This window comes from Parasteatoda tepidariorum, chromosome 5, assembly GCF_043381705.1.
Source record: "Parasteatoda tepidariorum isolate YZ-2023 chromosome 5, CAS_Ptep_4.0, whole genome shotgun sequence".
In the NCBI taxonomy this organism is placed as follows: Eukaryota; Metazoa; Arthropoda; class Arachnida; order Araneae; family Theridiidae; genus Parasteatoda; species Parasteatoda tepidariorum.
In genome coordinates this window covers 10,717,775-10,733,512 of record NC_092208.1, presented here as the reverse complement: position 1 = coordinate 10,733,512, position 15,738 = coordinate 10,717,775, and the positions used below count along the sequence as shown (strand labels likewise).

At 29.3% G+C, this 15,738-nt stretch overlaps 1 protein-coding gene across 1 annotated transcript; it reads left to right on the top strand.

The window, feature by feature from the left end:
• Positions 1-1,749: 1,749 nt before the first annotated feature.
• Positions 1,750-14,757, top strand: LOC139424804 (uncharacterized). The gene is made up of 2 exons (XM_016072617.4): positions 1,750-1,972; positions 12,554-14,757. The coding sequence occupies exons 1-2, from the start codon at positions 1,942-1,944 to the stop codon at positions 14,701-14,703; spliced, it is 2,181 nt and encodes a 726-aa protein (XP_015928103.2). The 5' UTR covers positions 1,750-1,941; the 3' UTR covers positions 14,704-14,757.
• Positions 14,758-15,738: the final 981 nt, after the last annotated feature.

Here is a 15,738-nt window from a genome sequence, read left to right as displayed (position 1 = left end):
AACTCTTTTTACATATATCACAAGAACAAGTTCTTACAAACCACTCTCACCTAACATTCTTACTTGCTTCTTCTGACAAAAACTTATCTGTGGTTTAACACAGATAAGTCACCACTTTAAAACTATCAAATTTTATATCTTAATAATTTGTAACCACGTTATTTTAAGAGTTTTAAAATTAAATTAAACATTAAATTAACATTAAATTAAATTAAATTAATTGTGCATTTTAAATGCTATAGTGCTGATATTAGATCAAACAGCTTTTAAAAGTGCTCGGAGTGCAAAGGGTTAAGTTTATGAGGAAATTAAAAGATGTCAGTTGAAAAAAATGTAAAGGTATTTTTTACCTCTAATGCAATATATTAAATATTGCATTTACTTTATCGACATTAAAAAAACTATGTATCAGTGAGTTTCATAACTCTAATTAAATGTAGCATGTTTTTGCTAAAATAAATCCAGTATTTATGAGATAGAATACTGCTAATATAATGCACTAATTTCATGTAGTCGCGTTATAAAGTACCTTTTCGTTTGGACCACATCATGAAACTTTTTCTCACTTTTTCAGCAGATATGATTCAGATTTGTGAATTGAGGTTGAAGAGAGGGCATGATGAGTACGACGAAATTTTTTTTGGAGTTGTTCGATTTAAAATGTCTTTTTTTTTTTATTTATGAAAGATACGTTATTTTTAAAATAATTATTTGAAAAAGGGACTGAAACTATTTCTTGCATTATGAAAGTTTTTCTCGCTATTTTAACAGATATGATTCTTATTCGCTAATTGAGGTAAAAGTAATGGGTCAGACCTTCATGGTCGAAACTTCGCCGGACAAAACTTCGCGAGGGCAAAACTCGCGCGAACATAACTTCAACTGGACACATTTTTAAGTAGAAAAATTCTGAAATTAATAATTAACATTAAATTAAATTATAAATGATTTATGCATTAATTCAAATAGGAAAAAAATTTATCTATTATATAATATTAATAAATTCAAATTCATAATTATATTAGAATGATCCCCATAAGTGACTAACATTAACCGTTATTTATGATTTGTTATTGAATTGGAACAATAATTATGATATATCTGTCTTTAATACGGTTAAAATATAAAATAAAGCAAAATTATTTATTGGATATTTCATCCTGTTCTTTTTCATCCTTTTTATTTTTCATTCTTCTTTTTTTTTGTTCACTTTTTACTAGCAAATTTGGCGTCTATATAAATATTACTCGACTTTTTATATGATAATCAAATGCCAAATTAAAATTTAATCAGTATTATTCTAATTATTGCAAATAGTTTTTGAATTAACTAGTTTTGATAACTATTAATGATTTTTTTCCATTTAAGATTGAATAATAAATCACACAGTCAAATACTAAACTACTCATTAAGTAAAATATATTAAAATCAAATTCAATAGCAATTAATTAATTAGAATTAAATGAACTTTAACCTTAAAAGGAATCTTAATTTCTTCTTCAAAGTTAATTTTTTTGAATTCCATGATTTATTAATTAAATTATTTTACTATTTTTCTCGTGTTTAATTTGCAAAAAATGAATTTTCACAGTCAAATAGTAATTAATTATCTGAGAATTTGAAATGAAAAGATTATCCCCAGGTCCTCTTCTCAGAAGTATTCAGAATGAATGTGAATTTACTAGTAAGTAAGTATTGTTTTAAAATGCAGGGATAGAGAAGGTAGATATGAAACGATTCGCTTGAGAGTTAGTAAGGTGTGGTTATTCAAGGAAGTGAACAATTCGTAATCGACATTGATGAATGGGCAACCTATGCATTTAAGAATGAACTGCTCTGAAATGTACGGGGGTTAGCCTTATGAGTGCAAGGTTCCTCAAAAAAAAGAAATATAGTTAAGTGTATTCAGACGAAAGTGAGTAGGTGTTTAAGACTGTAAGGATGGGAAGTTATGCTATAGGAAATGATAATGGTAAGTACTTATACCCATTCTATTAATAGTTGACTGAATTATAATAAAATACTAGCAAATAATTTTCAATGTGAAGCTTTATTTTTAGTAATAAAATTTAATGAATTGTATTGCGAAATAGATAATGATTTCCTCATTAACTTTAGGAAAAAGAACTTTTTTTTATGTATATATAAATCGGAAATGTTGTTTCTTTCACACATATATATATATATATAATCCATATTTTCTAGCTATTGAGACCAGGTTAAGAAAAAAGGTAAGAAACGAAAGCAAAAATTTTTTATTAAAAAGTATAATGCAGGTTACATAATTATTTTACAACAAATTTTAGTAAAATGAGTCATTATTTTATTGCAATTGGGAATGCAAATTCATGTTTTAATGGTTTGGGAATACACTGCAAATATGCATTTGTTGATTTATTCACACACGTATACAGCATTTTTTTATATCAACCATTGCTACTAGATTTTAAAAAAAATGTAAGAAATACAGTTAGTTTAACTGCATTGTAAGTAAATATATTGTAGTAATATTTTAATTTTTTAGTAAGAAGTAAACATAATTGCATTTAATCATTGAATATGTCATAAATCACATATGTCAGAGTCATAAGTGATATTTTAAAATATTACGCAATATGAGGTATATAAGTCCAATTTTATTAGAATTATGATATAAATAGTTTATAATTCTTAATTTGTGGATTTAATAACAGCGATTGCGACGAGTTTAGGAAAATAAAAACAGTTTTTTTTTTAAATCTAGTTTTAAACACTATTTTAAAAAATTTTCCTTAAAAAAAAAGAAAAAAGAATTATTTCTGCACAGATTGCTCACGTTTATCATTTGTTTTTATTAACTGCTATTTTAAAAAACATTTTTTCTTTTTGCAAAGCATGTTTATTTGGAAAATATAAGAATGTTTACTTAAAAGCTACGATGATTGCATATTTTACAGTCTTTCAATTTTTTTTAGAGAATTTTTAGAAAATATTTCTGTTTAGAGAACTAAATGCCTAATACAATTTCTTCAATCCTGAAACATCAGCCGTGTGCAGTTTTTTAATACAAACATTTTTATCTCTTGTTAAGCTTCCGATGCAGTTATTTTATACTTCTTGAGGAGAGAATTCAACATTTAAATTTAATATTTATAATCGAATGCCCCATCCTAAAAACTGGGATTAAATACCGGAATGAATTATAATTTGTGAAATAAATGTATAATTAAACTAATTAATTTACAAAAAAAATACGTATGTTTTGTTAGTGATATTTAGACCAGGTATTCATTAGAAATAAATTTCTTAAAATATCAGTACACTAGTACCTATATGTAATAAGAAAATGTGGTGTAACTACCACTAATAATATTGAATATCAATTCAGTAGTATATAACACTTGTTAACTTTATTCTATATTGAGATACTGTTTGATAGACGGAGGTTGACATAGTCGATCAAACCACAAAACTTTAACATTACATTAATTTCAACATCCTGAAAGCGATGTTGTTAGATGTACTAAAAATCCAGCTAGTTACAGAACCCCTTAATAGTTTTCTTTATTATCAATTCACAAAAAGGTATAGGTAATCTTTTCATATAATTTCATCAAATGAGTAAAATTCGAATAGTTAAACTAATGGCATAGTTAAACTAATGTTTAGGGCTGGCACCTGATCCCTATTGTTCTCTATGCATGAGCCAAGCTGTTTTGGATGGCAGCCACATCCTGTGCTGCAGGGCCCTCCGCGGGTCGTCGTCTACCGAGCGATATTGGGAAGCAAGAGCGCTCCTAAGGAAATGACTTTTTACTTTCTTGTTTTGTTCCTATGTTTTTGCTTTTTCATGTCAATTACCTCTGCCATTTGAAATAAATAAACTAATGGCATAAAAAATTTCTTCAGAACTTTTCTTAGTTAGAACTTAGAATAACTTTCCTAGACAGATTTGGTTTATTCCAGGGTTCGTGATAAGCAGTCGATGAGGTTGCAAAGATCTTACTTGCTTTTAATACATGAGATAAATACGGTTCTTGTTAACTTACTCGAGAGCTTGACAAATAGCCCTCGTAAGATCACCCATGACAACTAAACAGGTGGTCAACTTACTAGAGTGATTAATTTGATATATTTTACTGTACTGTACTATGTATGATAAAAAGTAAAAACAAAGCATCTTGAAACACAGTGTTTGTACAAATACATTTTTTTTAGATTCAGACTGTTCTACATGTTTTTCTTTAAAACTCTGACGGAGAAAAGCAAAATCATGTTAATTTTAAAATGTACATATATGCTTCTTATTTAAAGTCAACATATTAAAATCAAGTATTTTAAACATAACAGCCCTCATCGAGGTAAAAATGAAGATATAAACTTTGTTTTATTTACATTCTAATCATATTACATGTGGATCATTAGTTCATCATGTACTACGGATATGATGACGTACACCACTGAATTTTGTATTATTTGTACTCTATTCATACTTGCGTCGTCACCATTGTCTTTTATGAGCAATGGGATACCAGCAAGTGACGTAATGTGAGTGTCTTGATCCTGATTGGCTGTTCAAAAGTGGCATTTATGACTGGCAACTGTTCGTTACATTCTATTTCGAGAAAGCCTAGCCCGTCAAATATCAATTCTTTTAAGTGACACATTCTAAGTTCTTTCACTGTATAGTTACACAGAGACTTAACAAAAAGACAGGCACAAAGCTATGCGGAACATAAACAAACTAATTATGCAAAGAAGTTTGACAGGTACTCAAAACAAAAATATATCACGGTTAGAATAAAATACATAAACAAACAATAAATCTAAGTTAAGTAAAAAAAATAGACGAGAAAGAATTATATTTCAACTAATTCGATGTGCGATACAATTCTATATTTAATTAACTTAATGATAATTAACATTCTACCTTATGTATAGCGAAACTTAGCTCATCTTTAATACACCATTTTGTTGAGAAAAATTTGCTGAAGTTATAGGTCACATGTGTAGGTATGGGAAGTCTTCTTCCTCCTAAAGTGCAAGAACCCAATTGAAACACTGATAAACATTTGTAATTATTTATACAGGCAGAAGTTTAAAAATTACACCAAACCAATTAATATTGTACCAAATTAAAATAATTAGATTTTATATAGTGCAAAATAGAAGTATTATTACAATTTGATACACAAGACTTCTAACTATTGTAAAGATATATTTAATGATCACCCCGTTGCTGCCTGTTATGATAATGATAATGAATGTTCTGAAAAGGAATGGCCATTTGCTGCATTTATTTCATTTTTAGCACCAATTCTAACTTATGCTCATAGAGAAGTATGTATGATTGGATTTTGATCAAGCACACATTGATAAAATTTAAACTAAATGTATTTTTTAAAATTAATTTAAGAGGCTCCGATCTTCAATTCCCGTAGTTGTTTCTCCTTCATCATTGTTTTTCTTTTTTTTGGGGGGGGGGCTTAAAAGTCGATAAAAAGACCATTTGGTTCATAAACTATGTAATTATTATAATTTTATGCAAGCGCAGTTTATTAACATGTTAATTACAACGAAATGAGTAGATGGCTAGATTTAATAAAAAATAATCAACTGTACCTGTGAAAAAAATTATACTTTAAGAATACCGAACGATAAAAAGTAATAAATAAGAAGTAATTTTACTTGCTAAAAATATATAGCATGTGTACATAATAATATGTAACGATTACTCTAAATCACATAACAATTCAAGTAGGAAACTGTTTTTTGTGTCTGTTTTTGCAGAATAAAACAAAATGTAACTTATAGCAAAAAGAGCGAAAAATTAGAGAGAGAAAAAGACAATTGCAAAAACTTTCAATGAATTAGAATTTCGAAAATAAATAGATAAATTTTGCTCGTCAAATTTGTATTTTGCAGTTACATTCCCTTTTGTTTCAGAGTAACCAGCCTGGTATTTTTTACAAGTTTAGCAGTTCCTAAGGAATGTTCAATTGTTTTTTTTTCCATTGTACACCTTGTACATATTTTTTTCATACCACTGTAATTTCAAAATCTTAGTTTATTTCTCAAGATCTAGCTCTAGAGGTCATGAATACTTATCACATTCTTGATAATGGACTTAACTACCAAGATCTTTGAGTCAAAATTTAAAAGCGCGTCTGCTTTGTCCGATGTAGCCCATGTTGGACTAGCAACGCATTCCCTGTTTCACTCTTGGCTACCGCGATTTTTCTAATTTTGTATCTCACTTTTATTTTTCATTTTTTCTTAAGATATTTTGCTGTTTTTTTTCCAGGTTATTTTTGCTTTCCTTATTCACGTCTGGCGAATCTTGAGAATGGGGCCCTATTTTAGAGTGCATGAAATATTTGCTTCAAACCGAAAATGGTAATAAAAGTTTACAGTTTTCGAGTGCTTAAAAATAAGCGCCCATTCTCCAGGCTTGCCATACAGGAATGACTTCGTGACGTGAGCACTTAGTACCAAAGTATATTAAAGTAAAATACTGAACGCGGTATTAAAATAAGTTATACCTAAGAAAACGGTTATAGCTTTTAGATTGAAAAAAAAAAATAACAAAATTAGTCAAAACTATCTAAAAAATCAATGCAAAAGTTTTTAACTGCTTATCTTAAAAATCAATTTTTTTAAGGATGTCAAACAATTAGGTTTACAATTGAAATTTCACTAAGTTGAATGAGACAGTAACTCTCGAAATCAAAGTTAAGTAGGTCAGTTATTTCGAACAAATTAACGTCTCCGTTTTACATGAAATCTTTTGAAAATGTATGTTTTATTATCGGTCCAAACTAAAATCTCATTTAATACTTCACAGCATATTTCAATGGAGTTTATTTTTTGCACCCTTTATGATTTTCATTTTTTGCTTACAATTACTAAAGTTATGTGATTTAGTGCATAAAAAGTACGGGGATTTTAAAAGTTACGGAGCCTAATAGTACTTTATTTAAATATAGAAATAGTACTTAATCTTAAGCTATAAAATGTAGAAAATAAGAACTAAAAAAATTAACAATTAATTTAGTTTTCAAGCGTGTACTTTGCGTCGAATGAACGGGATATGAGAACTCCACTTTTGCGATCATATTGAAACAAAACAAAGTTTAAAGTTGAAATTTTACTACTTTATTTTAAGCAGTTTATTCATTATAAAATGAAAAAAGTTTAAGAACTAAAAAAAGGAAATATTAATTTAGCTTTCATGCGTGTACTTTGCATATTAAGTATGAGAACTCCACTTTTGCTATCATATTGAAACAAAACGTAGTTTAAAGTTGAAGCAAAGTTTAAAATAAAAAATGATTTTTGCGAAAATAAAATTTTTTTAATAGATATATTATATGGTAATTAGAAAGTGTAAATTGTTCGATCTGCTAGGCTTGTAAGAATTTTGTACTTCATGAACCACGCATATGACATTATAAATAGTTGTTTGCATTTCTTTCCGGAATATTCTTTATTGATGAATCCATACATTCATAAAATTCAATTACGTAGTTTAAATAAGAAAATTAAAATCCTCGCTCTACGATTGAAAATCAAAGATTTTCAATCATAGTTAAAATGAAAATCTTCGAGCCGCAGTAATTAACTATGTGAAAACTTCTATTTTTATTAAGCTCTCTTATGACATATTGTATTTAGAGCATTTTACACAGATATGAAATATGGTCGAAGAGGAATTGTTTTTTCTGGAAAGTCATTTCTTGATGGTTATGTGGTATTTTTCAGAAAGCTGGACCTGGAATTTATTACCTTTTAATTTTTCTAAAATACTGTTTTTCTAAAATAATATTTATGATTTTATATTTTTGTACTTGAGCATACATTCAAAGCATATGCCTGAATGAGATATATGTCATGTAGAAAAACCATTTAAAGTTCCTTAAACCTTGAAGATGTAAAAAAAAATTTTTTTTTAAAGCAACCAATAAAAGATACATAATAATGAAAATAACTCATACGTAATGTAAATTTTTTTATACATCTTTCTTCATTTATTTTATTTATTTTTCTATACTAAAATTTTGAGGAACCTTTTTTTCAATATGCATTCACATTTAAACGGTGTAGCCTAATATAGTTTCTGAAGACTTTCTTCTAAAGAGTTATGTTGTTGTTCTCATCCCCATGACCAGCGGAGCTAGATCGGGCCCATGAGCTCTCAAGAGTTATACTATCAATTATGATATTTATATAATTTAGGTGGTGTAGGGACTGTCCCTGATAATGATACATCAGATATTAACCAAGTTCTTTTTAATAACTCGAAAACAAATTTCAACAACAAATTTGTAGTTCGATGAGTAACAAATATGCTAAATATTTATTGAAAGCATCATTTTGGAATATTCTTCACTTTATTAGACTTAATGTATTTGAATAAAATCTTATGCACTTTAAAACCGTACAATTGCTTTTTTCTTCTTCCTTTTTTTCTCTTTTGGTCAGCATATTAATCGCTAAAATAGTGTCTATAAAATTATTTGTTTCGTAATTTTCTCATATTTCTATAAGACTAAAAGAAATTTTATTGTTTAACACATCCATTATGGTTAAAAACTATAAATTTGAATTTTAGATTAAAATTTTAAATTTTTGTACGGCTCCCGAAGACAAAAAGTGTTAATACAATAATGTAATATAATAGTCCCTTGTAAAAAAATAATAAAAATGATATAAAAGCACTTCGGCCTAATTTAAAATGTAACCGAGACTTCGGCATTTAAAGTTTGTATCCAATATGAGGGTGATATTTGACTTGCTTACAGTTCTATTTGATCAAGAAAAGAGTGCGCTATTGCACGTACTTTATTCGCTATGTCAGTGCAGTTTAAATAATCACCAAATAGTAATTGATAGTATTAAAACTATGCTCAGTTTTAATATCGATACTGTGGAAATAAGTATGACTATTGAAACGGATATATATGTCTGTCTGTCTCCGAGAAATTTACTTGATAATAGTAAGTTGCACTTCAAGTGATGTTAAATGTAATTACTCTATACGAATTCCACACCAAGCTCGCACCTACCACAGTGCTGACTGCTGACGTAAAATATCCTCAGTGGTAGAGAATCATGGGTTAGAGTTTTCTTGCCATCAGACTAACCTTGAGAGGTTTTCGCAGTTTTCTACTCCATATAACGGTAATGAGAGTAAGTTTGATCGAAAAGTTTTCCAAGATAGCTAGTTTGATCCAGGAGCTCTTTTGTTTCGTGTTGGGCTCAAAATTGCTAAGTTACGGAGTTGACCAAAAGTGCGACGGCTGTTCAACGACGGTTATAAAATAAAACAAAATATGTTTAGATTAAAGTGTAAGCAAAAAAATTCTGCTGCATTTAACCTACCCATATTGAGACAACCACCTTGTTATTTAGAATCACTGAATATATTATTATCACCCTGAGAATTTCACTTACGAATTCACTTAAAAAAATAATGTTTCTAAAATATATACCATTTTTAAAAAAATAAGAATATTTTTCTAAATAATAATTTCCCTTAAAAAATAAGTAATGATTTTAAAATTTAATAAGATTGTTGAAAATAAGAAATTTTTAAAAATATAAGTACTGTTATCTAAAATAAGAAATCCCTGTTAAAAGAACACATATGTGTTTTAAAACAAGAAATTCCTATAAAAATGCCTTTTTTTTTAAATAAATAACTAATACTTATTTTTCGAACATAAATGTTGCTTTTAAAAATAAAATTTTAAGAAAAATGTGAATAAATTTTTTGATTGTTGAAAATATAATACTGCTAGTTCTTCTTGCTCTTTCAAACATCCTAAGTGTATGATCATGTAATCTCTTTTTTTTAAATACCTTCCACAGTTCTAAGTCGGACAGTTTATGGCTAAAAATTAGTTGAAAAGGTTGCATCTCAAATATAAGGATGCTCTTCCTTTATATTTTGTTCTATATATTTCATTGACAATAAGCCCTGTGTCAAGCCCTGTGCCTAATCGTGCCAAGCTAGTTTACCGGCTAAGCACAGGAATCAAAAGAGGCTTTGAGTCCAGAGGGAGGGCAGTTGGACCCAAAGATGAAACAACTACGACAGTTGTTTTTCACTAGACAATTAAATATGAAACAATAAAAAAAAACTATAATTTATCTTCATTGTTTGAAAAAATAGTATGCAAAAAAATAATCAGCTGTTTTGCATCGAAAAATTTAAAAGCAGCAGAATATTTTTTTTAATTTCGTAACAAGTTTGATTATCAAATATTCTGAGCCTTCTTGTATTAAGAGGTTAGTGATGATTTGAAAACGAGCATTTAACTTGAAATAAAACCTAAATTAAAATGTTAAAAAAAAAATAGTATATTATTGAAAAAAAATCTACGTGGTAGCGTATAAAATAAAGTTTTGAAAAATGAAAAAAATGTAATTAATTATTTGGTCAAATGGTTGTGTGTAACACGCGCTGCCAGGTAATTAAAAAATTCATTTTAAGATTAAGACGATATATTTAACTTTAAAATACTTGGCACGATTCGGCAATTCTATTTTCTAGGTAGTGATATAGAACAGTGGTGCGCAAACAAGGGGTCGCGACCCCTGTGGGGGTCGCCAGAAGTTTTTTGGGGGTCGCCAAATTTTTATGAAATGCATTATCCCTGCATGCTGCATACCATACNTATATATATTTAATTTTATGTAATCGCTTGATAATTATTAAATATATTATTCCATATCAATTTATACTTATGTACATTAATATGTACATTGTGCCGGCCAGGTGGCCGATTGGTTAGCGCGCCTGCCTGCGAAGTCAATGGCTGCGGTTTCAAATCCCGCTCTGTGCATGGATGTTTCTCTCTTCTCTCATGTGTTGTCCTCTGTTGTGTGTGATGTGTGAATGTGGCCCACCCTATGAACAGGTTTGTGGCAGTGTGGCATGGGTAATGTTGCTCGCCTCCGTGACTTTGGTTCACAGGTTCCCACAACGTAAAATGAGTAACAATTACGGCATCTTCTTAGGCGAAGAATAAAGTGCAGTGCCTGCCATTTGAGAAAAAAAAATATTAAAATTGTATCAATTATTCAATGAATTTACTAGAAATGTTTTTTAAAAAAAAGCTGACCTCATTTTATCACAAACATGATTTTATAAAACTTAAAATTCATTAAATATATTTTATTCGAATCTCTTTGCTGAATTACGAATAAATTTTCAGATGACTACAAAAGAAGCAAAAGTATTTCATAATTAAAAAAAAAGATCAACATTCGGCTATCAGCGGAAAAAATATGAATGAAATTTTTCGTGTGCGTAAATCAAGTTCCTCGCACTAAAAATTAATCGCCCCATTTAAATATTTCTACATTGTCTCCAAATTAATTTTTAAAAAATAATTACTTTTGATTTTTCTCAGCTTCTACTAAATAATAATAGTGTAAAGTTTGGATTTTGCAATAGAAGTATAAATGCGTAGAGCTATGTGGCCGAAACAAATTTATGCCTCATGAATCAAATTTTTTTCATTCACTTTCAAATTCTGTAATATGTAGTTATTAAAAATTTTTGTTTGAAGGGAATGATCCTGTTCCTGAATGATGATGTTTCATGAGTTCCTTATTTTTAAACTGCTTATTCAGTTTTAAAGATATGACAAAAAACACAAAATGGGAAATTAACATTAAGGGGACCAAAATTTAACCCTCTCTCCGGACCAATCTATTAGGGTCACAATTTCCAGATCGCAGCAAATCCCTATATTTTACAAGTCAAGAATCCAAATATGTAAAAAAAATTATATTTATTCATGTTTGTGGTTACCCCTAGAAACCATTAAGATTGAAACTTAGTTCGTGAAAATCCGACCATTAGAAAGAAAGTTATTCAGGTTTATTTTCGTTTGCGCATTATGCAGTGCGCAAAATAAAAGGTTAAACGAATCACACTGAATAACTTATCAATAGTTCAAGATAATGAACTCAAATATACTAATCAATTAGCGCAAGCTTTATCTGTAGTGACGAAATCAGACTCTAAAACTTATTTTCTCTGAACTTCTTACAAAAATTATTCACTTCTGAACATAGTTCATTGACTTCAACTTCTTTTTTTAAATTATAAAAATTTATTAATAACATTTAGTATAACTAAATACGATTAATAAGATTTCTTAATGCTTATCACTTTCTATGTAATGTACAAAGATTAAAACTGAAATCTTTCATCATACTGCAAGTTCAAACAAAATATAGAATCAATGATTACCAGTTGATTGAACTACACGAAATTGTGTATGCGCGTTCCACAAAGACATAGTTAATAATTGGTATTCAAAGATGTATTCAATAACCGATTTTTGAAAAATATCTTAAGTTAAAAAATAGTATACAAATTTGCGTTTAAAAGCAAAAAATTGCTAAATTGCATTAGTCATAGCCTTCATTTCTCCTTAACTAGTACTAACATGCATATTAAATGTATAACTTTGGATCGTGATCAATTATGTATGCATTATGTTCTTTCTTTTTATTCGAATCTTTAATTCAAAACTAAAGTTCGAATTGCGTTTTACAGATGGTGTCCGTAAAGAAAAAAGATCTGGAAGCTGGACACTCAAAATATCTGAAACAGAATCGACTGGAATCGACTTCATAAACAAATTTTCTGAACCTCCCTCCCTGCAGCGTATTGCAGTAGTGTCGATTGCAATTAGGCTATGTGCGGTGCCTGATATAAGGAATGAAACGAGGTCTTATATCTTCCAATATCGGAGAGATGCGGCTGAGTTGGAGTGGAGAATATTAAAAAAATTGTCCAATAGCTCTTTGCCCTCATCGCTGAAGACCGAAATCTCATACGTTATTCGACCCATTGTTTTGCAGTTGTTGGAACCGTTTCCTAGTTACTGTAGAGTGACAGGATATGAAGGAAATCTCTGTAAGTATTACGCAAAGCCTGGAGCAATTTATTGGACAGTAGAGGGGACAGTTGACATAGTGAAATCCCTTACGGAACTATTCGAAAATGGAAATTCAGAAAAAGATATTTGCGATTTGTTTGAGATAGCCTGCTCTCATTGTTTAGGAGAATATGCTTCAATTATCTGGGAGAAAATTCCAGAAGAGATTAGAAACAGCTTTAGAATGCACCGGGATGATTTGATAACATATTGGACATGTGTCCTAGAGAATAATTTAGGGAGTTTTCTAACTAGACTCAACCATTATGAAAATACATACGATGATAACCTTAGCATTGATGTAAATATGATTTCTTATTCGATTCGAATTGGTAAGATAGTTGCTCTAAAGTATTTTTGGAAAAAATTGTCGGAGCAAGAGAAAAACGATCATTTGAGTAAGTGGCTTTTGCAAGCTACTCGACGTATGAGAGCACAAAATCATTTAGTTCCAAGTCATATATCTTATCAGTCTTCTTCAGAAACGTTAGATGTTTTATGTTTTTTATTATCTCATGTCAATCGTATATGTCAAATGACCGAATTTTTTCGGAATCATTCTCACATATTAGTGTTTTTGTTCGAAAGGTGGCCATATCAAAGGATATTCTTGTCCACTATTTTTGAACTATTGGATAATCTTCAAGAACACATTTATTTATGTATAATGGAGAATATTAGTTTTAACATGAGTAAAATGGGAAATGAAATGATGATTTTTGAAGAAATATGGAGAGCCAGTCCCTTAAGACTAAGACGATCATTTCTGAAAAATGAACTTCTTTGCAAGGAAGTGTTGCTGCATTTGCTGAAATTAAGAAATCTGAACATGGCTGTTAGGATATTAAATGATGCTTCCAAAGAAGAAATTGAACTATTTATCTGGTTTATGTTTGGTCGGCCAGAATTTAGCCGTTCCATTTACCAAAGCAATCTGAGTTCGCTTCACATGTTATTATCGAAATCTACCTTGCCACCGGAATGTTATCCCTATAAAATAAATCGCAAAGTGCTGATAAAATATTGGTTTTTTTTACTTAAAAATTGGCATATTTGTATTGAGTGGATGTGCGATAGAAACATCCAAGCAGCTGAATCTTTCTTGAGATGGGCCAATCAATCTGTGGGAATTGAAACATTTTATAAATCTATATCATCTCCATATGTTGCGTATTTGACATTAATATTATTGTCCAACTATGAGCGTGTGGACCAGTTTCTGAATTGGTATTTCCAGACGGAAAAGGAAATTCAACAATTTAAAGCAAACTTTTTGCGAGAAAATGATAATTTCAAGCGATTCATAGATATGCCGTTCATTGTATCAAAAAGAGAAGGGGATGTGTTACAAAAATTTATAAACTACAACTTGTCTTCTCTTGAAAACGTAGCAGAATTTCGACTTATTTGTCGTAGTTGCATAGAGTATGCACTGAGTAAAGGTTTTCTTGAAAGTGCCACCTTGCTTTTGAATGCTTCTTTTGATAATATCAAAGAAGTGAAGCGATGCAAAAACGAACTTATACTATCTGAGAAAAGAATTGAAAAGGCTCTAATCTTAAATCAGTCACTAACTGATGCTGACTGGAATCACGTGAAAGAAATCGTAATGTGGTCGTCGCCTCTATCCCTAAATACAGTCACAGAGTTAAAGTCACGAATTCTGGAGAAGAAGACTAGTCACTCCTTCCAAGATGAATTGAATCCACAAATTTCTGCTCTCCTTGATTTACTGGAGAATGTTGTTGAAAAAGATGATAGTTGAACATTTTTTTGCGATCAAAAACGAATGTAAATAAAATCATGTTCACTGACAAAAGACAAATCAAGTTCACTGTGCAATCAATGTCAAAAGATGAATTGCTTCTTAAAAACTCCATTCTTGAGTGTTAGCTGTTTGATGTTAATGAAACAATATCCGCTATATATTATTTTCCCCAACTTTAATAATTAATTTAATTGTCACAGCTTTATTTTTTTATTTTCGTTATATCTGAAGAAAAATCAACAATTTTAAGTGGTTTATTTTTCCTCACTATTCCCAAAAACCAGTCACTAGGAAGATATATATACACTGTCCCTGGCCAAATTATAAGATGCACTAAAATATTCTATTTAAAACTTAATTATCAGGTGATATTATACAGCTTTATTGTTTTTAAGCTGCTGAAACCGGTTTGCACTAGTTTACGTTCGTGTATCAATGAGTAATATAAATTCGATGATTGGAAAAATTAGATGGTATATAATATAAATATAGAATACTTATTATATCAGGTATTATATTAGAATATTATAATAATTAGACAAAATTATTAGATATATTGTAGTTTTTTAATAATGACATGTTTTGCACGTGTTTATATGCTGTACTTTTATATTTAAACATACATGTAAAGGTTTTTTTCAGAGGAGATTTTTTATATACTTCCTATTTGTATTTATTTCAAACGTATTGTATTACAATGTTTACCCATTGATACACGAAGGTAAACAAGTGCAAACCGCGTGAAAACAATAAAGTTGTATAGTATCACCTGATAATTAAGATTTTACATAGAATCTTATAGTGCGTCTACTAATTTGACCAGGGACTGTATAATCATAATAGTTATAATGAAGATAATTTGAATTTCTTTCAATTATTTAATCGAAAAATAAATATTTAAGACTGAGAAATAGTATCGTTTTTATCCAGTTTTTATTTGTGTTCAATGCGTTTGGTATTTAAGAATGATAAACTTTTATTTGTACGATATTTTCCCTCCTATTTATTTGAATAAAAGTAATTTGGCATCAG